We start from the raw sequence: 24,349 nt of genomic DNA on the forward strand, positions 1-24,349 counted from the left end.
GAAGGGCTGTGAAAATGGTGAAGGGTCTAGAGGGCAAGACATACGAGGAGTGGCTGAGGTCCCTTGGTTTGTCCAGCCCAGAGCAGAGCAGGCTGAGGGGAGGCTTGCAGCTCCCTCAGGAGGGGAGCAGAGGGGTAGGCGCTGAGCTCTGCTCTCTGGGGACAGCGACAGGACCCAAGGGAACGGCATGGAGCTGGGACAGGGGAGGATCAGGCTGGGGGTTAGGGAAAGGTTCTGCACCCAGAGGGTGGTCGGGCACTGGGACAGGCTCCCCGTGGCAGTGGTCACAGCACCAAGCCTATCAGAGTTAAAGAAGCATTCAGACAAAGCTCTCAGATGCATGGTCTGATTATTGGGTTGTTTTATGTGGAGCCAGGAGTTGGACTTGATGATCCTTGTGGGTCCCTTCCAACTCAGGATATTGTATGATTCTAAAATACAGCTGGCAAGAGTAAAGGTTTCCTAGCTGGAATGTTCCCCATCCAGGGAGAAAGACATGGTTTTGTAATGATAGAAGCATAATAGTCTTTTCGCAAAAGCCATGTAATCAGAATGAGTGGCCAGACTCAGTAAAAGAAAGATCAGAAATTAAATTGGCAGGGAAAAATACTCATTGGCCTACAAAGACAGTAATTCTAGAGGAGTTTGATGCAGCATTAAAGAGAGATTGGAATATTCTATTCAAGCGTATATCCAGCGTAACAGTGGAGATTTTAGGCTTGCGTGTTAATCAGATTTAGTCTCTGGAAGTACTTAGGTTCTTTGGAAAAATTTGCCCTACTAATGACAATACTTTTGGGTAGAAATCATGACTTTTTTAACAAAGTTAACAGCAGTTATTTATACCAGTGCAACAGAAATTGTAATTCTTCCTAATGCTTTTTCCAGTGTGCACACTGGTGCAGTAGTGTAGTACTTTGCTAGTTTAACTTCTTCACATATTTGAAAGACAATTCCAGGAAAACACTCTTCCAGCTGTAAATTATTGTGTATATTAGCAACTGAACTATTTTAACTATTTGGTTAAGAGCTCGCATTTTAACTCAGGTATCTCTATCAATCAAAATCATGATCAGGCACTTCTGTTACTGGAGTATCCTTCGTATTCTCAATACCTGAAATTAATGTTGGTCACAAGGAAAGACAAGCTAAGGTGTTTTTGTATTTTGGGTTAATTGTAATTGAAAATATTGAAAAGGACATTTTCTAAACTTCTTCATTATTTTACTCTTTTTTAATTATATAATGTGAGCCAGGTAGTTTTAAATTATAAGAATCTTTTGTGGTACTGGCAGGAATTTTTGATTTTTTTTTTTAACGTGTAAAGCCTGATTATCTCACTGTGTAGCTCCAGCTTTACAGGGACAAGTTGAGCCCTGAAGAAGCTGAGTATTCATCAGAACAAAATCAGAAGTTTCAATATATAATACTACAGTAACAGTGGAATTTCTATGGTTTTGTCTTATTTTCTCCAATAGGAGCCATTTTTATCATTGAAAGCTTGGATTATGAAAGTTCTCATGAGTATTACTTGACAGTGGAAGCCACAGATGGAGGCACACCTTCATTAAGTGATGTTGTAACAGTGAATATTAATGTAACAGATATCAATGACAATACTCCAGTGTTCAGCCAAGACACCTACACTGCAGTAATCAGTGAAGATGCTGTGCTTGAACAGTCAGTCATTACAGTACGTATTGTCATTTTTTTCCCTTGAAATACGCTGTCATAACAATCATACTTTCAGTCTTGAAGGAATAAATATTGATTTGAGAATGGGGATAAATGAATAGATAAGTTTGCCACTGAGTAACTGAAAAATATTTTGAAGAATTTTCAGAACCAGCAACATGAAATGCCGTGGGGAAGTATATTATTTTGTGGTATATTTTTTTTTCTCCTCATCAGAACAGGACTTAAAATAATTTTCTGAATTCATTCTGAAAATTAAGTGATAATAATATGTTCAGAATACTATGATGTTTCTCCTGAGAACTACGTAATATGTTAGACCAAACCAGCTATGATCATCTTCAGGATGAGTTTGTTTGAAAAATTATAGAATATACTTAGACTGTTTTAAATGATCCTATAATATTCCTTAGGTTATGGCAGATGATGCTGATGGACCTTCCAACAACTATATTCACTACGCAATTATAGATGGCAATCAGGGAAATCCTTTTACAATTGACCCTACCAGGGGTGAAATAAAAGTCACTAAACTTCTAGACCGAGAAAAGGTAAGTTTTCTATACTTTTTGAGCAGTGGGGATTTAATTAGGTATTTGCTTTTGATAACCACCATTTTTGGATATATTTGTAAATTAATATTTCAAACATTCTAAAATTATTACAGCCATAACAGAAGTGAAAGCACCTATTTATGTCAATGCCTTCTGGGGTTGAGAGGTAGGGGACATCTGCAAGGGGAGAGAAAGGATTAAATATATAAAGGCAGGCTTTAATGGAGGGTTGCACTAAAATATTTCTTAAAAGAAAAGCTGAGTTTGTTATTCTTTCTTTATTCTTCATTGAATATGTGATTTTATTATTATTATTATTTATTAGATTTCAGGATATACTTTGACAGTTCAAGCTTCAGATAATGGAAACCCACCTAGACATAATACAACCACAGTTAACATTGATGTTTCTGATGTAAATGACAATCCTCCAGTGTTCTCAAAAGGAAACTATAGCGTTATCATCCAGGTAAACTAAACACATACAGTAAAGTTTTAGTAATTAAAAAATATTATTTGAGTGTTAATTTGTGACTTTAAATATTAAGCAAGGTAAGATAAATTTAATATTTCCATTTTGTTTTACTGTGTTTTTAATTAATGTTGTCAGTGATACTGCCTGCTTGAACAAGTATTAAGGGTTACAAAATCCATGTTATGCAGTCTATGTAGAAACTTATTTTGCAAGTAGAGTGTGCCCTTTTTATGTACTTCACATGTGTATGTGTATATCTATGATACATTGAATTCATATGTACAATGTCCTTAACATCATACATAATTTTCTATTTATTTTTGATCTTCGAGTTACTTCTTGGGAAAAGATACTTTAGGTATGTGTTACCGTGAAGCAGATAACTCTGCATTGTGACACATAGCTCAGGAGTTAATTCATATTGTTCTCTTCTGGGATCAGAGGCATTACAAAACAGGAGTAGTATTTTGTATGGCTACATACCAATCTTTTGACTAATTTTGCACCTTAGGATGTTAGTAGTGGGCTAGATTCTCAAATGGCTGATTCAGAGAACTCTCTACTAAAGCAAAGATAGCAGAGACAGCTTCTGTACTTTTCTTCCTGAATCCAGTAGAGAATGAATGGAAAGAAACAAAAGAATCACATTAAGAACTCTATACTGGTAATGTAAGTCAGTTCAATTCCTTGGGTCCTTTTGCTGTCACTCGTGCCTGGCCTGGCCTTGTACGACAGATAAATAAGGATCAGGCAGTGCTATCTGGTACACAGTGCCATCCAAACGTGCTACTTCTGTTCAAGACCATGTACATGATTTGTAAAGGTACTTTTCCAAAAGAGGACAAGAGGATTCATTTCTACCCAATATTTAGAGTATGCAAGTAAGGTGTCATGATTTACTTTTTTTAAAGTGAGAACTGTATTTTTGTGTGTTGTCGAACGTATTTTGCTTTCCCCAAATACAGTCTTAAGCCAATGTTAGTAATGTTTCCTTTACTCAACTAAAAAAGAAGACATTTTGTTTTATTTTTCATTCATATTAGCCCATCCCAGTATAAGGGACATGGAGAAGAAGCTGAAGGAGTTGCCCAAGAATGCTGGTCTGCATTTCCTGTTACCTTGGAAATGTAAAAATTTGGTCACAGTTGAAAATATGCTTAGCTATTATGAAAACCAAATTAATTTAGTTGTCAAAATGTAAATATTTGTATTTTTAAATTGTGATCCTTGTCTGCTTTGCTTAAAAGGAAGAAAAAAAGAAAGAAGCCCAGGCTGCAGTATCTGATAAAATTAACTTGACAGAATGTCACCTATTTAATCTCTCAAGAACAGAGAGTATGCTTGTTAGGTTTTGCAAGCATGAAAGAATAGCATTTTGTTATTGTTGTACTTTGGAATACACTTTTTTACATTTAAAATATGTATATAAAAAAATCTGGTAAATACAGCATAACATAAATATTCTAGGAGAGGTATTATGATTGTTAGATAAGGTTGTATGTGTGTATCAGATGCATGATAAACCTAAGTGTGTGAGGTGTCTGAAACCTAGGGCATTCACATGATGCAAAATTGACATTTTATGATACAAACCTTTAAACCAGGATTTCATATTTTAACCAGACCATAGCTGTAGTCAGAACAATAATAAGGGACACAGTGGGTTAGACAGAATAGCGTGCTTTTGTAGTCCTCCCAAAAAAAGGCATTAGATTATTCTTAACAGGTGTTTTAGCTAAATTTGAAATCTTTGACAACTAAGTAATTAATCTACTATAATTTTAATTCAGACCAAAAGTAGAAATAGATGTACAAGGCTGAGCTACTTTTAACAATCTCAAAGTAAAAAAATAATGTTTAAGTGTGTGCTGCCTTTTATTGTTTTTGTCATTATAAACAGAGGGTGGTGTTTTTTCATAATGTTGTCATTCTGATTTCACTGATACTGATTGACTGGATTGACAGTGATTTTTTTTTCTGTTGTGAAAAATCAATCTCACTGTATATCCTTATTTACAACAAAGCTGATGTGGTTGCATTATACATTTATAGGAAAATAAGCCTATTGGATTTAGCGTGCTGCAGCTGGTGGTGACAGACAAAGATTCTTCACACAATGGTCCTCCTTTCCTCTTCACCATCCTGAGTGGAAATGAAGAAAACACTTTCCAGATTAACCAGCAAGGAATACTGACAACAACTGCTGCACTGAACCGCAAAGTGAGGGATCACTATTTACTTCATGTTAAGGTAGGATACACTGTGTCTAGCTGTTTTGTGTTATTAGTATAAATACTCAACTTTTTCCACTCATGCTAAATCCACCACCTTTTCGTGTTACTTGGAGGATAGCCACTTGTTTTTCTCAGAAGATCTTGACATTCTAAGTAGTTATTTGAGGCATGTCCCTTGTGGGAGAATGTTCAGACAGTCTTGATTTAAATGGAAGTCTACACAGGTGTAATAGTAACCTTAATTAAACTCACTGCAAGTGTCCCTTGTCTTTCACATGGGATGCATTTTTCAGCCTATGCATTTTGTTTTACTCTGGCATCTATCTAGAGAAGCCAGCAGAAGATGAGTCTCTTGAGCCACCTACTATTTGTTGCAAACTTCGTCTGACAACTATCACTGTGATGCTTGAAGCCGTGAGCTGGACTGCAGTGATAACAATGGAAACAGGGATTTTAAAAGTTACACGTCATAGCAGTACTGGCATGTTTTTCTGTACTGCTACATTGTTCTGTCAAGGGCAATTGAAAACAAATGAGTGGATGGTATCAGCATTCAGCCTTGCTGTCTGATTCTCATAAACAGCACTTTACTTGTAGGTCTCAGAATTTTGCAGTGGAAAAGAATTCAAAAGTGACCATGAAAGGCAACTATCTGTAAATAGTTGCTGCAGTTGTGCCAAAAGACCAGGCCATGTTCAAAAATCAGTTACATTAACAGAGAGTATATAGCAAAGTTCTCTAAATACTTTATGTAACCTAACATAAAGTTTAAGCCTTTTTTTTTTTTTTTTTAAATCAAATCCAGTCCTTTATAATTCAGTAATAAATTAAGAAACTGTGACCAGGGAACTTGAAATTGGTAGGCTAAAAATAGTTGGCCTTAATTCTTACACTTCATTTCCAGATACATGTTTTAAGAAAACTTCTCACCTTTATTTTTACATGGCCTACAGGAATTTCTTTAAATCTCCATGTTATTCTCCTGTGTAATATTACACATAATTTCTGAGCAAATGTGCAGAGTGCTAGACCAGTAGTATTTGCTCCAGGGCATAGTGAATTCTGTCCACACTGGGGTAATAATCATGGTGTATTTGCACATCTCTCTCTTCTTTGGGCAAGGAAAAAAAAATCCCACAGGTACTGTGATTTCCTGCTTGAGTCACTGAAATGTGGTATAAGGAGACATCAGTATAAGAATCAGCATAGATAAAGGCTCCATTTCAGTTCTAGATAAGGAATATGAATATTCCTTATATAATATATTTCCATATACATGGATGAAAAAGGGGGGTAGGGATATAAATCGTCCCCCTGTCAGCTATTTTCTTCTCAGTAATGACCTTATGGGACAGGTTAGCCTTGAAGTGATGGCTCTGTTGGCCTTCCAAGGCTGCATGAGTCCAAAAGAGCAGTAGAGGTGGGCTTTGTTACTCTTATGTAATGGGTTTTCCAAATTTTTGTCACCTTTTTGCTAAGGGAAGAATGTCAAGTAGTATTTTTCCTGTATGTGCTCTTAGTATCATACAAGATTTGTATGTTTTATATATTTTTTTTTCTGAGCAGTAACTGATTTCTATGTATTTTGCTTCTAAAGCATATTCCTATGAATGCATGCAGCTGTAATTATGACTGTTCTGTGGAGCCTTACACTGCCTTTGTCCCTTTTCATGATTTACCTGAACATTTGGTCCTTCCTAACGTGTCTGCCTGTATGAGGAGCCTATCTAACACCTTTCTCTAGGTGGATTTATTTTCATTTCCAAGTCATCTAGGCTGTAGGATGCCTGTAAGCAGCCTGTCAGTACTCTATCTGTCTTATGTTTAGCATAACGCTTGAAAAGTGTCTTTTTTCTAAGACTTTTTCTTCTTTGTTTCTAATGAATAAAAGGGATATTTTAATGGCACACAGTAATTAAACAAGCATCTTAAAACAAATATACTAATTTAGAACAAAGGCTTTTCAAAGATCATACATCCTAAAGCAGACTATACTAATGTCATTTTTTTAATGCTGTTATCATGCTATCTCAATGTTTGTACCTGTCTTATCCTTTGATTTAAACGTTCCCTGTCTGGATTCTGGAAGTATGTCACCGTCTTTCAATTGCCATTTATCATCGTTTATTATGATAGCTTTTTAAATTGACACAGTGCTATAATTTGCTATTATCTTTTCTTTAGCGAGTCAGCATACACAAGTATGAAGGCATCCAAGACTAAAACTAGGCATTTCCGATCACAAGCCTTCAGTTTCGATGACACACACAAAAACAAATAAATGACCTTCTGGGAAAAATACTCTTTCCCTTTCCACTTAAAAGAATGACTTTTTTTTTTTTTTTAAAAAAAAAAAGGCATCTTCTCAAGTTTACCAGGTTTTTAATTTTTGTTTTGTTCTTGCAGCTCTTAAGTTGATGGCTGTGCATGATCCGTTGATGCTTGGTTTTGTTTTTTTAACTGACCTTCATTGCCCCTGCTTTTCAGTACTCACAGCTTTCACCTTCATTACTTTCTGAGTGGATTGCTGAGGCAGAGGTCTTATTTTACAGGTTTACTCTAACTGAGAAAACCCTTCCCCCCTACAATACTTACACACACAAACCAGTACCACTAAGAATCTTTTACACGATCCTTTTATTTAACTTAAGTGTTTTGAAGAAAAATAAGGATTTTTTCCAACAGCCACCTACGTGTTCGTGCCACTCACATTTGCTTTCCAAAGGAAATAGATTATCCATTAACAAATGTCTCACAGCATTACTGTGTGAAATCTTCAGCTATGAGTCATACAGTCTTTTGTGCCACAGTCTGAAGTCTTTAGTTTAAAACCACAGCAGATTTTTAAATAACTGAACTATTGAAAAATATTTTCTCCTGGGGCTCTTCTTTCCTTCTTGCTGTCCATTTGTTGTAATTTTGCTTGACTGTTTAAGTATTTTCTTGTTTTCCCTTGGGCATTTGTCCTTTAGCTAAACTGCCTTCCTTGTCTTGTTTCCAGGCAGAAATCTAGGCAAAACAAAACTTTGCCAGCAAAAGCTCTCTTTCTTTCTCTCCTTATTTATGTTTGGGTAACTAGAGGTCAAGCTTCTAGCCATGCCTGGCTTTTGGAGTTACTGATAAAAATATGTAGTTCTGTGACACATAAGTTACCTTCTTAAAATTCTACAATTATGTATATATTTGCAGTAATCTTGTGCCGGAGTTTTTCTTTTTGCTTAAATTTAAATGAACAGTCAAAAGCAGCATCGCTGCATAGATCTGCAATGTGTACCACCTACCTGTAGTCATCATAAAATTACTGTAAAATCTTTTGAACAGTGCAGTATATTTTCCCTCTGTTCTTTCACATCTGATCCACTTCTTTGCCTGTTTCTGTAATCTCACTTTCAGTAACTGGGAAACAGCTCTGGGAAAAAGCTAGAAGCGAAATAAGAACTGAGAAACAGCAAGAGAGAAAGAAAACCCAGGGGAATGCTGTTTTCTCACTCTTCTCATTTTTTTTTTTATTTTTTTTTTCCTCTCTTCAACCATCAGCAATGTATGTTTGTGTCAGAAAAAGGGTGGAGGGCAGGAGACATGATGTTTAAAAAGGCTTTAAAATTGAATTAGGCTGATTTTATTAATTACTTTACTTGTCTGAAGCAAATACCATTACAGGCTGCTTTTTTCCTCTCCATGATTGCTAATCATCAAAGAGAGCATAATTAATTATAACTTTCTATATACATTGTTTTAATTTTACAGTACTGTTTGGTATACTGCATTTAGATTGTCTTCAAGACCATCTCCTAATAACTCTGGTGAAGCATGTTGTAAATGCATAGTCCATGAGTCATTTAGAGTTTGTAATTTTTTTCCATGCTTGAAATAAAAAAGCTTCAAGCACCATCTGCTGTCTGAAATCAGCTATTGTGCATTTCCTCTGTATTTGCCATAAGTGCTAGTAGGCTTCCTTGCATTTCCAGGTATTAATAGTACTGTATCCTTTTAATCTTAGAAATGAAAACATGTTTGTGTGTGTGCACTTTATGAGTTTTCTGAATTTTCAAAATTAACTTTTCATAAATGTGCATTTATGAATTTTTGTAAAGCATTTTCCTTTAGGAACATTTGAATTTTCTTTTGTATAGAAAAATACAACACTACTGCATAGAGCACAGTATCTACAGTAGAATTTGATGAAATAAAGCAAAAATTGAATTCTGTCCTCATCTTCCACTAGGTCACAGATAATGGAAAGCCACCGTTGTCATCTCTGACTTACATTGATATTAGAGTTATTGAGGAAAGCATTTATTCTCCAGCAATTCTGCCTCTGGAAATCTTTATTACAGCCTTTGGGGAAGAATACTCAGGTGGTGTCATTGGAAAAATTCATGCAACTGATCAAGATGTTTATGATACTTTGACATATAGCCTGGACCCCAAAATGGAATCCTTGTTCTCCGTTTCCAGTACCGGGGGCAAACTAATAGCACATAAGAAGTTAGATGTAGGACAATACCTCCTAAATGTCACAGTTACAGATGGAAAATTTACAACTGCAGCTGATATTACTGTGCACATCAGACAAATCACGCAAGATTTACTAAATCACAGCATTGCAATACGCTTTGCAAACCTTGCTCCTGAAGAATTCATTGGTGATTACTGGCGCAATTTCCAGAGAGCTTTAAGAAACATCTTGGGTGTGAGGAGAAACGACATCCAGATTGTTAGTTTGCAGCCTTCTGATCCTCCTTCAAACCTTGATGTCCTCCTGAATATTGAAAAATCTGGCAGCTCTCAGCACCCAATGAGAATTTTGCTCCACAAGATAAACTCTTCTGTGCCTGACCTAGAGGAGATTTTAGGTGTCCGGATAATTGATGTTTTCCATAAGCTATGTGCGGGCCTAGACTGTCCTTTGAAATTCTGTGAAGAAAAAGTAACGGTGGATGAGAACATCATGTCAACCCACAGCACAGCCAGGCTGAGTTTTGTCACTCCCCGTCATCACAGAACAGCAGTTTGTCTTTGTAAAGGTAAGAAAAGCAGAATAGATAACAGTATCCTTCAAACAATTTGTCTGGTTTTGAACAGCCATAATCCACTGGGGAAAATGAATATTACAGGACAAAGAGTAAGAATGTCCTGTAACCCTCACTGCAACGTTTGCCTAATTATATTCAGAGTAAGGAGTAATTCTTCTCTTTAAATGAGGCAGCAAGATTTTATCTAATGTAAGTTGATGGGAGAGGATTTTTATAGGTACCCCATCATTTTCCAATTTATGAAAGAAGTTCCTTCAGTTGTTGCCTCTTCTAAATTGTCTGAAATAATGGCTGTTCAGTCTTGCATGCACAAAAGTTCTTGCAAAGTACCTAAATATTTCCTGGTTTCTGCATGGAAGTATCTCACAGACCTTCCTAACTTGGCTCTGAATGACAGCTTGAACTGGGAAATGAATATGCATCAAAATACATACAGGTTTATAACAAATAATGAACTTGTCTTTCACTCTTAGGAAATCAACATAGCTTTTAAAAATCATCAACTAACATTGTCGGCTGAAATCACACCTGAAGTAAATATTTAAAACCCATTCATTTTCTATCTCAAACACACAATTCTTCTCCTCTCCCTAAATGAATGTATTCCCTAAATTGAGTGTATTTCATTTTGCAGAAGGGAAATGCCCCATAGTAAATAGTGTGTGTGAAGGAAACCCATGCCCTGAAGGTACCGAATGTTTAGGAGATCCAAAGGAAGGAAAATACACCTGTGTTTGCCATGACAGCAAAGCTGGACAGTGTCCTGGTGAGAAATTTTCTTAAAAAAATCTCTGCCTAAAGCCATATTATTACTTTCCAAAGGTAAATTTGATTCCAGTCCAGTGTTAACACATTTCATGCTTTTCTGTATCCCTCAGAATCAGTTGGCTCTGCTGTGACATTTAGTGGGAGCAGCTATGTGAAATACCGTCTCATGGAAAATGAGAACAAAGAGGAAATGAAGCTGACAATGAGACTCAGAACCTACTCTGCTCATGCAGTTGTTATGTATGCTCGAGGAACAGACTACAGTATCTTAGAGGTACACGTCTTAACCTCTTTTATTTTTACTATAATCTTTGTGGAGTTGTTACAGTTGAGAACTGCCTTCAAAGTAGAGTTTCTTGTGGATCCTGGTGGCAAACTTGTACAGAATATTTTTAATGTGTACAAATAATCTGTTTTCTTCAGTGTTTAAAGTTAATACTTAAAATAGATCCTTCATATTTTTTTTTAATTTATTTGTGCATGATATAAGTCCCCACAGAAAAAGTTTTTAAACTATGTGGGAGATTAGTCACACAAAACACGAGATTAAAGGCACATCTTCAAGTGCTGCAATCTCTTGATGATGATCTGTGAGTTCTTTACTGGAGAAAAAAAATGTACTAACTATGCATTTTAATTGAAAGAATCCTATAAAATGAATCATAGTCACTGTGAATGTTTGGAATATAATGTCAGTAAACTGCTCTTTATGAAGACCATCATAACCTTGTCTCTCCAGCAAACAAAAACTTTTATAGGTATTGATATTTTGAAGTTCTACTTTTTGCAGGGATTCTCTGTGAGGTCCACTTGTTGATGATGTGTCTTTCCTCCACAGATTCACCATGGACGGCTGCAATATAAATTTGATTGTGGCAGCGGACCTGGGATTGTTTCTGTTCAGAGCATTCAGATTAACGATGGCCAGTGGCATTCAGTATCTCTTGAAGTGGATGGAAATTACGCACGACTTGTTCTGGACAGGGTGCATACTGCATCTGGTACTGCTCCTGGTACACTTAGGACACTAAACCTAGATAATCATGTGTATTTTGGCGGTCATATTCGGCAGCAAGGTACAAGACATGGTAGGAGTCCTCAGGTTAGCAATGGTTTCAGAGGCTGCATGGACTCTATTGTACTTAATGGACAAGAGCTTCCCCTGAACAGCAAGCCACGAAATTATGCACACCTGGAAGAATCTGTCGATGTGACTCCTGGGTGCTTACTCACCACAACAGAAGGTTGTTCAAGCAACCCCTGTCAGAATGGAGGCATCTGCAATGCATTGTCAAATGGAGGTAAGCTGCGCTGGATTGTTCTGCTGCTAGTTTTCAAAACTTCTTTTCCCACTTACTTGCCTTGGAAAACCAGAACAGTTTTGTAAATAATTTTTGCTTTTCCAGTGAGTTGAAGAAGGGTGGTTGTTAGCCAGGTAGGAAAGGCTGTGTCTGCCTGTGGTCTAGGCTCAGTTCCTTGGGATAGGAAGTAGGCAAAGCTCATGAAGCAAAGTTGGGATTTACTCATCTGTGGCAACACCTGAGGTCTGTTCTCTGACTGCCTGCTTTAGAGCTTAAAAATTTCTGAAAACATTGTGACAAGCTTCAGTTCTGTGAGACAAGTGGAAGTTAACCTTGAGTCATACCCAAGAAAAACTAGACTGTTAGACTTTTCATCTTTTGATAAAATATTTCTATGCCTATTCTCTCTCTCTTTCAACTAGTAGGCGGGCAGGGAGGATTTTGTCTTGAATCCAGTAAAGCCACATGTGTCTTTCAAAAAGACTGTATTTGATTTCAGGTTACTACTGCAAGTGTGCTCCTCTGTTCATGGGAACTCACTGCGATGTAAGCGTCAACCCATGTGCTTCCAACCCCTGCCTTTATGGTGGTACTTGCATCTCAGTCAGTGATGATTTCATCTGCCAATGCAGAGGACAATACACAGGCCAAAGGTATGTTTGTATGGTGGGGCTTTTTTGTACAAATAAACCCATTAGATCAAAAAAGAAATCAGGGAAATCTAAAACAAAACAAAAAAAAACTGTTACATTTATAGCCTATTTTCTATTTTCTACTTAAAGCCCAGACTTTGAAACCCACTGGAGTTGGTTAATGCCAACCCCTGTGTTGCAGCCTTGAATCCCATACTGCATACTGAACTTACAGTTAATAGCTCTTTTCATTATTGTTGTTTTTTCTCTTCTTCAGGTGCCAGCTGGGTCCATATTGTAAAGACAATCCTTGTAAAAATAGCGGCAGGTGTATTGACAGTTTGGATGGACCTGTTTGTGAGTGCGAAGCGGGCTTCCGTGGAGAAAGGTGAGTATAGTATCATACTAATTCCATTTAAGAATTATACAAATTTTCCTTAAATTCTGGGGGTAGAAAGCAGAGGGAACACACTGAAACAAACCGTGGGCTAAGATGCACACAGATACATGTGCACATTTATCCAACCACATCTAGTGGACCATGGAAGTTATTCCTCAGGCATATAAATTAAACCATTCTAAGACTTTGCGGATGGAAGCACACAGAAGGTGCAGAAAGATATAACACTGAAAAATGGCAAACTGGCACATTCTGAAAGAGCCAGGAAAGAGGCAGACCCAATGCAAAGACTCCTCGGTCTAAAGGAAACATTCTAGTTAGAAGTCCCCTTCAAGAGAAATTCCTCAGCACTTTACAAGGAAACAAGCTTACGTCATTGTTCTGAAAGGCCACATAATGCTCTGAGACTGGAGTCCATGGCTTGGACTGGCGCACGCTTCGTTGGGTTAGAAACTGGCTGGATAGCCGGGCCCAAAGAGTCGTGGTAAATGGAGTCAAGTCCAGTTGGAGGCCAGTCACTAGTGGCATCCCCCAGGGCTCGGTGCTGGGGCCGGTCCTCTTTAATATCTTCATCAATGATCTGGACGAGGGCATTGAGTGCACCCTCAGTAAGATTGCAGATGACACCAAGTTAGGTGCGTGTGTCAATCTGCTTGAGGGTAGGAAAGCTCTGCAGGAGGATCTGGATAGGCTGCACCGATGGGCTGAGGTCAACTGCATGAAGTTCAACAAGGCCGAGTGCCGGGTCCTGCACCTGGGGCACAGTAACCCCAAGCAAAGCTACAGGCTGGGAGATGAGTGGTTGGAGAGCTGCCAGGCAGAGAAGGACCTGGGAGTGATGGTGGACAGTCGGCTGAATATGAGCCAGCAGTGTGCTCAGGTGGCCAAGAAGGCCAACGGCATCCTGGCTTGTATCAGAAACAGTGTGACCAGCAGGGCTAGGGAGGTGATCGTCCCCCTGTACTCGGCTCTGGTGAGGCCGCACCTCGAGTACTGTATTCAGTTTTGGGTCCCTCGCTACAAGAAGGACATGGAGGTGCTTGAGCGAGTCCAGAGAAGGGCGACGAAGCTGGTGAGGGGCCTGGAGAACAAGTCCTACGAGGAGCGGCTGAAGGAGCTGGGCTTGTTCAGCCTGGAGAAAAGGAGGCTCAGGGGTGACCTTATTGCTCTTTACAGATACCTTAAAGGAGACTGTAGAGAGGTGGGGGTTGGTCTGTTCTCCCACGTGCCTGGTGACAGGACGAGGGGGAATGGGCTTAAGTTGCGCCAGGGGAGTTTTAGGTTAGATGTTAGGAAGAACTTCTTTACTGAAAGGGTTGTTAGACATTGGAACGGGCTGCCCAGGGAGGTGGTGGAGTCACCATCCCTGGAAGTCTTTAAAAGACTTTTAGATGTAGAGCTTAGGGATATGGTTTAATGGGGACTGTTAGTGTTAGGTTAGAGGTTGGACTCGATGATCTTGAGGTCTCTTCCAACCTAGAAATTCTGTGATTCTGTGATTCTGTGTGATAATGGCAGTGGGGCCACAGATAAGTAACATGGATAAAAATTTCGCTAACAATTTGAGTTGATTGAAGTCTGCAGTCTTGATAACATAGCAAATTACCTGGTACTGTACGGCAGGTACTACATATTAAATATATCTAGAACTGTTGAGAGCAAGGAAACGACAACAGTGACTACTACTGTAAATTAACCATTATTTCTTTACTCTGTGTCTGGTAGGTGCCTGACTGATGTTGATGAATGCACAGAAAACCCCTGTCTTAATGGTGCCCATTGTGAGAATACTTACGGTTCATATCACTGCAATTGTAGCCATGGCTTTGGAGGAAAACACTGCACAGACATTGTTCTTAACAACTATGTTTCAACGCCTTGGAACATTGGCTTAGCCGAAGTAATCGGAATTATTGTTTTCATCGTGGGAATATTCTTGCTAGTTGGGATTTTTGTTGTTTGCCGCAAAGTGATCAGTAGAAAGAAGAAACACCAGCCAGAACCTGAAGACAAGCAACTGGGAGCTACAACAGCTTTCTTGCAAAGACCTTATTTTGATGCAAAAGTGAACAAGAACATCTATTCTGACATCCCACCACAGGTTCCTGTTCGTCCCATTTCATACACTCCAAGCATTCCAAGCGACTCCAGGAATAATCTGGACAGGAATTCTTTTGAGGGGTCTGCTATCCCTGAGCACCCAGAGTTTAGTACTTTTAACCCAGATTCTGTACATGGGCACCGGAAGGCTGTAGCTGTTTGCAGTGTAGCACCAAACCTGCCACCTCCACCTCCCTCCAACTCTCCTTCAGACAGTGATTCAATACAGAAGCCCAGCTGGGATTTTGACTATGACAGTAAGAAGTGTTCTTATTTTGTTATCTTTCAGTTCAAGATAGTGATAAAGTTTCTGAGTAAGGACTACAGTATAATTTTACTATGAACTCAAAGTCCATCTGTGTTATGGTAGAAAAGACATTATGAGTTTACAAGTTTGTGAGTCTGATTAGGCTTCATACTACTAAATTTTGTTAAAATGCATAGATCTTAGAGACCCTTGATTTTTATTGATTCTTTTAATCTTAATTTTTAGGGTCTGTTAATTGTCTCACTCTTTTTTTTTTTTTTTCTTTCAGCTAAAGTAGTAGATCTTGACCCCTGCCTTTCAAAAAAGCCTCTGGATGAAAAGAGCTCCCATCCATACAGTGCTAGAGAAAGCATGTCTGAGGTCCAGTCTCTCAGCTCCTTCCAATCTGAATCATGTGATGACAATGGTACGTAAACTATAATCATGTCGTGCTACCACTTACATTCATTTGTTCTGTCTTTGCATCTAAATCTCTCAGTATCAATAGGAGTTACACGTATCTAATATATATTAAATAATAACCTATTTAATATATATTAGTATCTATTTTAAAAACTAACAGATTTGGGTATTAAAGGATTTTGCCTATCTTACACCTCATGTTAGTTACTTTACCTTAAAATATATATTTTTTTTATTCTGTTAGAATTTTAAGTGTGAACATGCAGCGCAAGGTGTTTGGAGCCTTGTCTTAAACAGCGTTAAAAATGCATTCTCAGATTTGAGAAACTCTTCTAGGTAATCATTAGTTATCAATTTATGCAAGAATACAGTGAATTTAAAAAATAGCCTCTGCACAAATATAACTTTAGCTTTTGACGTTCAGCTTTCAGTAAAGCTTTCTGGTGTTACAGTTTCATTTGTCTCCTTCTCTTTTTCTTGCTGCGACCTCAGCTCCCATATGGATCAGATCAGTTCTGAGTGAGAGCAGAGTTTAAGGGACTGCTTGTAAGTTTGATTACTTTAGTAATGAAGGAAGCTGCACAAAAAAGAATTTTATTACAGTAGAGCAGTATACTTGGCTTTCACCATGATTAAACTGAATTCATTAAAAAAATCATGCATTGAAAAAAAGCCCTATGAAAATACAAATATTTTAATCGCAACTCCAGTCCAAAATCAGCGTACTTATTTGTGGATTGTGTTGTTATTATTATTAATTGGAAGTGTTTTATTTTTCCATTGTGATGACAGATGCTTTTACAGTTGATACGAATGCATCTGTGTATTCAGAAATATTTCAGATTGATTGGACAAAACCACAGCGGTCTCAAAACACCTTATCTTAGTGAATTAAGCTATAACTCTTCATTCCAATTCATGCTTTTGTCTCTGTATGGGAAAAAGAATTTGAAATTCCTTTAGCTTAGGAAATAAAGAACATTCTACTTCTCAACAAAGGTAGAGTGGTTTGTTCTTTAAAAGCATGGAAAGAAACATCTGTTAATGATTGGTGAAAGTAAAACGGTATGCTTACAGTACTCATCATTTTATCAGTAGAATTGATATCAACTTTCTTCCTGTGGTATTAAGTGTTGTGCAGTAAATGTTGTTCTCCCCTCCCCTTCATCCCATATATTTCATACATGCCTACTGGTATTTCTTGTATTACTAAATTATCAATATATGGCATCGTTCTAAGATAAATAGCTGTAGCATCATAGAGATTATTCCTTCCTCCCTTCTAGATAGATTCTGAATTTATTAGTTTGAAATTTTAATCCCTCAGCCTTGCAAACAAATTGCATGTGCCTACCTCATCCTACTCCTTTAAAAGTAAATCCTTCTCCCTTCCAAAAGTATATTGTGATTAATTAATCTTTTAAATATTTTCATTCTTATTTAAAAACAATCAAAATTGTCACAACCTGAATTTCGCATTCTTACTATGATACTACTGTTCAAACACAAGTAGGTCAGCACAGGTGTTTTCATATATATTTTCCATATTCCAGCATTGTAGTTCATTTTAGTGAAAGATTCTACCCCTCCATTGAGGGGAAAAAATAGCAGTTGGCTGCCTAAAGGGGAAGCCTAATGTGTTATTCTTTAATTCACCCTACTCAAGCAATAAACTAGACCCTTCTAAATGCTATCTAGATGAAGTATGATACAAACACTCTACTAAGGCAATATTCCAGAAATTCTAATACAGTTAAAGCACTTCTGTGCTTGTGCAGAATTTGTTTCAAGAGTAATTGTAACAAGTACTTTACCATGTTTATAAAGAATAAAAGTTAGGTTCAGAGATGTGTTTTAGATGTTGTATGCAATTGCTTTCTACATAGGGAGTATCTGTATAATCTTGCTTTAAAAATAGTAATGAACTGCAATTTTACAGTATTTTTTGTATACCTGTATGCTGTTTAAAGTGATGCTAACTATAGGTTTGTTTTAATTTGCTCCTTTTATACCTTTTACAAGCTTCCGTAGTGACTGTAATACACCTTGTCAATGCTGTTGTTGACTCGGTGGAAAAAGAAGGTATATACATGTTTTCATATTTATTTACTGCTTTGGCAGAATAATGCATGTCTGTCTCTAGTAACTTAGTTCTAGCAGATGGGAGTTATAAACTTTACTTAGACTTCCTGATAAGCTTTAGTAAATAATATATTGTATGTGTATTATATTTTCATGTGAATGCTGTGGCTACCCTGTGGACAGGTTCAGAATGTGATTTCTTGCAAAACATATTGGTGTACAAAGGTCTTTGTTCTTACTGTTGTCTGACACTATTCACAATAAAGCTTCCAGCAGAATTGAGACAGCATCAAAGGCAGTTATATACATTGAAGTAGATGAAAAAACAGCGCTCCCTGTTCCTTTTCTTTTCCCACCTGCACCAAGTGGCAGTGGCTGGGCAGAACATGAGTAATCCGATACCCACTTCCTTGGTCTTTAGGTCAGTCTGTCTCTTTAGCAGAAAATGCTGATTTCTAGTGTGAAGTTGAGGTATATAGGCATACACATCCCTAACAATTTAAGTAGTTGCTTGCTACTTATTCTTACTGGAATATCTAAAACCTGTGTTTATGTGTATGTATGTTCCAAATACATACACACAAACACAAACGTATTTATGTGAAGTTAGATAGAGGCAAAGTAGCAATTTTCACTGGATTTTTTTCTTCCTGCTAACATTTAAGAAGAGATCACTCTAGAAACTACAAACTTTACAAAATTATAGTAGTAATAGAGGTGCCAGTGAGCCCATACAAACACTAACATTTCAATGGACTTGCATATCACTGGAACTTTCAGGATATCTAAGTAGTTTGCTCCTTTATATCCCCACACACACCACTACAAGTCTGCAGAGATTACTTCTGAAATTACATCCACAGTGTATGTTTTTTATTTCTTAATAAAAAAGGTCTTATAGTCTGTTTTAACTCCTACTGGAAACAAAGCCCTTTTAAGAACATTAAAATGTTTACAGTAGCTACAGATTGGTTTATTATTTGAAGTACAACCTCTTTTTGTATGTCTACACATTATAAAGTAGACAGATGCAAAAACTTCTAATCACATGAGAGTATCATTAATGTTTACATACAGAGCGTAGTTCTCAGTGCTGGAAAATTGTAATGTGCAATAACCTATGAAAGGGTGAGATACAAGACTAGAAGCAGCAAAACATGAGCAATAACAACTTACTCAGATTTTCTCTGAGATTTTAATTAATATAAACTAAAATTCATGGAATTAGTCCTCAAGATACTCGGAAGTACTGTTCATTGGTTTAGTATCACTAAGATAAAAACAACTTTTATGCATTGCAGGCTATTCAGAAAGGATAAAAAGGTTAATATGTCCTGCTCTGCTGTTTCTCTCTCTAATTTCTAGTCTTAACAAGCATTCCTTCTTTCAAAGTATCATAGGTAAAGAATTGTGCTTTGGAGCACCCTAAGAATGCTGCCAGTTTGAGCAGCAGAGATCCTTGCTCAAGCTTTCAGCAAGATCAAGCTCTGGGACAAATGGTCTTTTCCTTTAGGCCCCACAAGTGGCTCTGTCCAATAAGTATCCTGGAAGCACAAGTTACAGCTAGACACAATCATAGGACACTTGTAGGCCTGCATTCCCTGCAGTGCACCTCAGGGAAGGTTATAGCTCTCTGCACATCAATGGTGCAGAGTACAAGAGGAAATACAGTGCCAGTCCACAATGTATCACCTAGAAATATGAGTACATAGGGTTCTATCTTATTTCTGTATTTTGTGCTAAATGGTCTCAGAAGCAGAGTACAGGACCCAAATCTCCTCCTCTCTTGGTTAAAAGTGCTCTAAACTATAAGGCTACAGTCTGTAAGTTGACTTCAGCTTTGCACCATTTTGCTAGAAAACCAAAGAATGCTGTCTTCTAAGTAGACCAATTGGTCTACTTAGACTAACATTATCCTGGTGATGAGTCCAGAGATCTTAGACCATTCTGAAAATAGATAAAAGGATCAATTCTTAGAAGATTCGGGGATTAGGATAGGCAGTCATCCCTCTTTTCAGACCTGTACCAGGAATATAAATTCCTGAAAATGTACAGGTTTAAGATGTCAGACAGTACAGAACATTTCTGTGCTAAACATAAATTGTTGGGATTGCTGTACAGCAGCAGGCAGGTCTCCCTGTGCACAGCCTTGGGAAGCTAGAAAATAAGATAAGTTCCTTTCTTTGGGTTAAGACACAGTGCTACATCTATTAAGATTTATACCTTTTAGTATTGAAAACCAATGGGAAATGGGAAAAGAATAAAATCTGATCAAATCTCATTACCCAATTTTAAGAGAAGTCTTAAGTTATTGGAATGAAATGAGGATTTCAGCAAACTATGGATTCCAGATTATTCCACTACAAAACAATGTCCCAGGTAGGCTTTACTTTGACTCGGTAGCCATTCTACAAATCTAACAGAGGAGCCTTGGAGAAAAATGCCAAGTTTAGTACTGCTAAATAGATAGGCATATTTGTCTACAGTACATTAAAAACAGACAAAAGCAGCATCATAGGACAGTCAATACGTTTGTCTTTACAGTGGTTTTAGTATTTTATTCCTAACGACAGATGTTTTCTCCTTTTTCTTCTCATTCTGCCAACTAAAGAATCTTTTGCTGTTCCTGACCTCAGCAATTCAAGAGGTGACTTCTGCATGCAGTTCATTGATATTCACCAAAGTATTTTTGTTAATACTTGGCTTTAACACAGACTCACCACCAGCTGCTTGCTGTGCATTTGTCTGCAGTGATTATTCTTTACTAGATTTGCACTTTATTCCAATTCTGTATTATTTTCCTTTGGGATGTTTAGATTAAAAATATATACATGTATATTTTTAATGAGATTAGGTTTACATCTAGTTTCCAGCAGAACAATAAAAACTTATTCAAGGGAAGGATGCAAAAAGAGGATCAAGTTGTCATTCATGCATGATTAAGCTTGATTTTGCTATTTTGTTCTTGTATTCGAATGCGGAATGTCTTCACTAATAGTCCAAGATAAAGGGATTTTATCAGAGGGGTGGAAGCACTGAGAGAAACCGTTTTTTGAGTTACTGTGGAGCTAACAGCATTTTGTGAAATTAAAATTAAAATTCAGCCAAGTGGTAAAGTCATTTAAAATGGTCTAGATACTTTACCAGTTAGCAATTATTTCTTTCATGTTGGAAAAGCAAGACTTATGCATGCTAGGTATATTAATAAGAAAAACAGGCAACTGTTAGCAACCTAGCTGTAATTACTCAACAGTTGACTAAGAGTCTCAAGGAGGCTGTTGGTTATTTGCTCTCCAGTGAACAATTTGTTCTATACCATTATGTATTGTGACAGCATATTCCATAGGTGACCTACAGCTCTTCCTGTGTTAGGTGAGATGTCTGAAAAAATTTACCAGTTTAAATGTGAATGATGCAATACCTAATGCATGGCAAAATGTAAAGTTGTGTTGTGTTGAATGTCTTCTGTGGAACTGGGCAAACTGTTCTCCAATTAACAAGCAGTATCCTAATCACAGTGATTGCATTGTCTTAATACACGTTTTGACTTCTCAGTTCAGACTGACTGGAAGATACTAATACCGCTTTTTTAAAAAAATGTTCACTTTTCAGGTTATCACTGGGATACATCAGACTGGATGCCAAGTGTTCAGCTGCCAGGTATCCAGGAGTATCCGAATTATGAAGTGGTCGAGGAGTCAGCTCCCCTCTATACGGATCCAAATGCCATCGATACAGACTATTACCCTGGCGGTTATGACATAGAAAGTGATTTTCCACCTCCACCTGATGACTTCCCTGCACCTGATGAGCTTCCACCATTACCACCAGAATACAGCGACCAGTTTGAGTCAATACAGCCACCCAGAGACATGCCAGCCGTAGGTAGCTTGGGTTCTTCTACAAGAAGCAGGCAGAGGTTTAACCTTAACCAGTACCTTCCCCATCATTACCCTGCAGACATGTCAGAACCTCAGACCACAACCAGTGGTGTCAATGGCAGTTACAGAGAACCTTATGCTCCTTACACGCTAGGGTACAATAGAGACTTTGAAGCACCCACTGTAGACAACATGTCCATGTCTGTGTATGCTTCCACAGCTTCATGCTCTGATGTGTCAGCATGCTGTGAAATGGAATCTGAAGTCATGATGAGTGACTATGAGAGTGGAGATGACGGTCATTTCGAAGATGTGAAAATTCCTCCACTTGATTCCCAGCAACATACAGAAGTTTGACACTCACACTCAACAAAAGTGCCTGGACTATTAAACTATCAATGCTAGATCAACCTCCACAATCTTTTATTTTCCTTCCCCCCTCCTTTTTCCCAGCCACAGTGAATGCTTCTATTTCAGTGAGCTAAACTGGCATGGTAACATTGGATCATGCAGTTCATTTCACTAAATCAGCCTGTTTCCATTTCCTGACCTACTATAATTGGATTGTTCCAAGGTTTCCATTGACTGTGCCATTTCTGAATGTGCTTTTTGTACTTGCATTGTCTATGTTAAAAAAAAAATCACATACCACTTCTCCATGTTAGCATGATGCATATTTATATAGTTCTAATAAAAATTAATTTTCTCCTACTTTTTGTAAATGTTATGTACAGTTTTGATTTTAATAGTTTTAACTAGATTTTGTAGATATTTTGTGAATTTGTTTTCCACTGAAAGTAGTGGTGTTTGTGTGCCATTAAAAACTAGCACCCTGACTTATTATAATCGGGGTATCACCGTATGTATTTCCCCCCAAAAAACTAAGGTTTGACATTTCATTATAAAATCTCAGCATATTCACACAATTCCAATTGTACATAGGTTAGGTCTGATATTTTTCTGGGTCAGCTACATGGAAATGTCTTAAATGGGTTGCTGTATTTTAGAACTGTAAACATTTTTTCCCTTCTTGGAAAGTGTGTTGAGGACCCTCTACATACCAGTTTAGAACCAAAACCACCATGACACAGTTTTTATAGTGTCTGTATATTTGTGATCCAATGGTCTTGTAAAGGTTTTTACTGGAAATTACCATTAGCTGGTCTTTCTTACAATAAATTATTAATAAAATACTTTAGCTTTGCTCTGTGTATCTCTATTATATAATATACAATTGACAAAGCATTCAGTGCAGCATTTTTAAAGTCTGTGTATGTTTTGTACTGTATTAAGTTAATTGCTCCAAGCAATTGCTCCAACCTTTTTCTCTCCTCAGAAACCAAACTGCAGTTATGTCAGAGATGCTCACTAGATGGCAGCGTGTGTCTACTTAACGGTGTTTTAAAAAGTAATTGGGCCAGTATGAATAAAGATTGATGGGTATCAAACTTGGTAGCCTTCTCGGTAGTTTGCATTTTTCTTTAAACATATAATATCAGCTGTTATGTAAATTACTGAGTATTTTTTCTGAAGTCCCAAATACGTAGCTAAAGAGAAGAACCCAAGCTTTAAAATAGCTTCCTCCTTTCCAAATTACCTTAGTGATTTTCATTACTATTTGTCTTTTGATTGTGCACTTCCATGCTGGAACTTGTGCTAATTTTTGAGTTTGCAATAAACATAGTGGGGGGCAGTTAAGCAGTTTATTATTTCATTTGCAGTTTCATGCCTTATGTTAACACTGAACATTTACTTTTAAATCAAGACAATATACAGTTTGCCTGTATATCGCCCTGATATTTTTTCCAGAGAAGAACAAAAGCCTCTAACAAATTTCTCCAGTGTAAATTTGTCCTGATGATGAGCTAAAGGAGTAAGAAAACTTCCTTCTACCACATGCATGAGGGATACTAATTTCAGGGCAGACTCCATAGCACATTGGTTATTTTTTTTTTTTTATCATAGCTGGCAATCTTTTCAGCTCTATTTCTTCTTACTATCTCAGAAAATTCTGCAGCCTGGAAAGGTTCAATATCAGATTCTCTCAGGCATGAGAGAGCTAAGCTTAAGCCTTCCACCACCTGGAAGAACAGGGTACAGGATTTGTATTTCTACATAAAACAAGTCAGCCTGGCAAGCTGCATAATGGAAACAAGTGGATTACAGGACAGACCCAAGCACTGCACAGCCATTCCTTAGTGTTAACTCACCCATATGCAGGTAAGAAGCTCTTTACATATGTAAAAAGGGAGCTTAAAACAACATACTGACTTTATGCTATAGCATACACCCTGATAACAAAGAGCTTTTTGTACAGCAGGCCCACTGTTGGTTAAAACATTTTCTTGTTTAGAAGCTTAGAAAGAGCTGAATAAAAGGTAAAATGCTCTATATTAGTTTAGATCACTGCATAACTTCTGGAGCTATAAAGGTTAAGTTTTGTGGGAGTTCTGCTCAACATTTCTTAGTATCTGGTTCTCAGTAGAAATGGGACCTGTAAAATCAGTAAGAGGAAGGCAAT

General features: G+C 37.4%; 1 protein-coding gene across 6 annotated transcripts in view; it reads left to right on the forward strand.

Annotated features, from left to right (window-relative positions):
* The window catches only part of FAT1 (FAT atypical cadherin 1), a 108,767-nt gene extending 85,746 nt beyond the window's left edge, over positions 1–23,021 (forward strand). For 2 of the 6 annotated variants that reach the window (XM_072037171.1, XM_038178993.2), the window contains exons 15-29: positions 1,479–1,693; positions 2,109–2,246; positions 2,575–2,718; positions 4,777–4,974; positions 9,184–9,985; positions 10,629–10,760; positions 10,873–11,036; positions 11,601–12,063; positions 12,563–12,716; positions 12,973–13,083; positions 14,821–15,452; positions 15,732–15,869; positions 17,888–17,947; positions 20,559–20,594; positions 21,560–23,021. In XM_072037171.1, coding sequence (XP_071893272.1) covers positions 1,479–1,693; positions 2,109–2,246; positions 2,575–2,718; positions 4,777–4,974; positions 9,184–9,985; positions 10,629–10,760; positions 10,873–11,036; positions 11,601–12,063; positions 12,563–12,716; positions 12,973–13,083; positions 14,821–15,452; positions 15,732–15,869; positions 17,888–17,947; positions 20,559–20,594; positions 21,560–22,185 — 4,013 coding nt within the window. In that variant the 3' untranslated portion in view covers positions 22,186–23,021. Of the gene's footprint in view, positions 1–1,478; positions 1,694–2,108; positions 2,247–2,574; positions 2,719–4,776; positions 4,975–9,183; positions 9,986–10,628; positions 10,761–10,872; positions 11,037–11,600; positions 12,064–12,562; positions 12,717–12,972; positions 13,084–14,820; positions 15,453–15,731; positions 15,870–16,357; positions 16,412–17,887; positions 17,948–20,558; positions 20,595–21,559 lie in introns of all 6 variants that reach the window. The other 4 variants (XR_011808966.1, XM_072037169.1, XM_072037170.1 and 1 more) reach the window with 4 other exon arrangements.
* Positions 23,022–24,349: the final 1,328 nt, after the last annotated feature.

Source organism: Anas platyrhynchos, chromosome 4 (genome assembly GCF_047663525.1).
Source record: "Anas platyrhynchos isolate ZD024472 breed Pekin duck chromosome 4, IASCAAS_PekinDuck_T2T, whole genome shotgun sequence".
Lineage (NCBI taxonomy): Eukaryota > Metazoa > Chordata > Aves > Anseriformes > Anatidae > Anas > Anas platyrhynchos.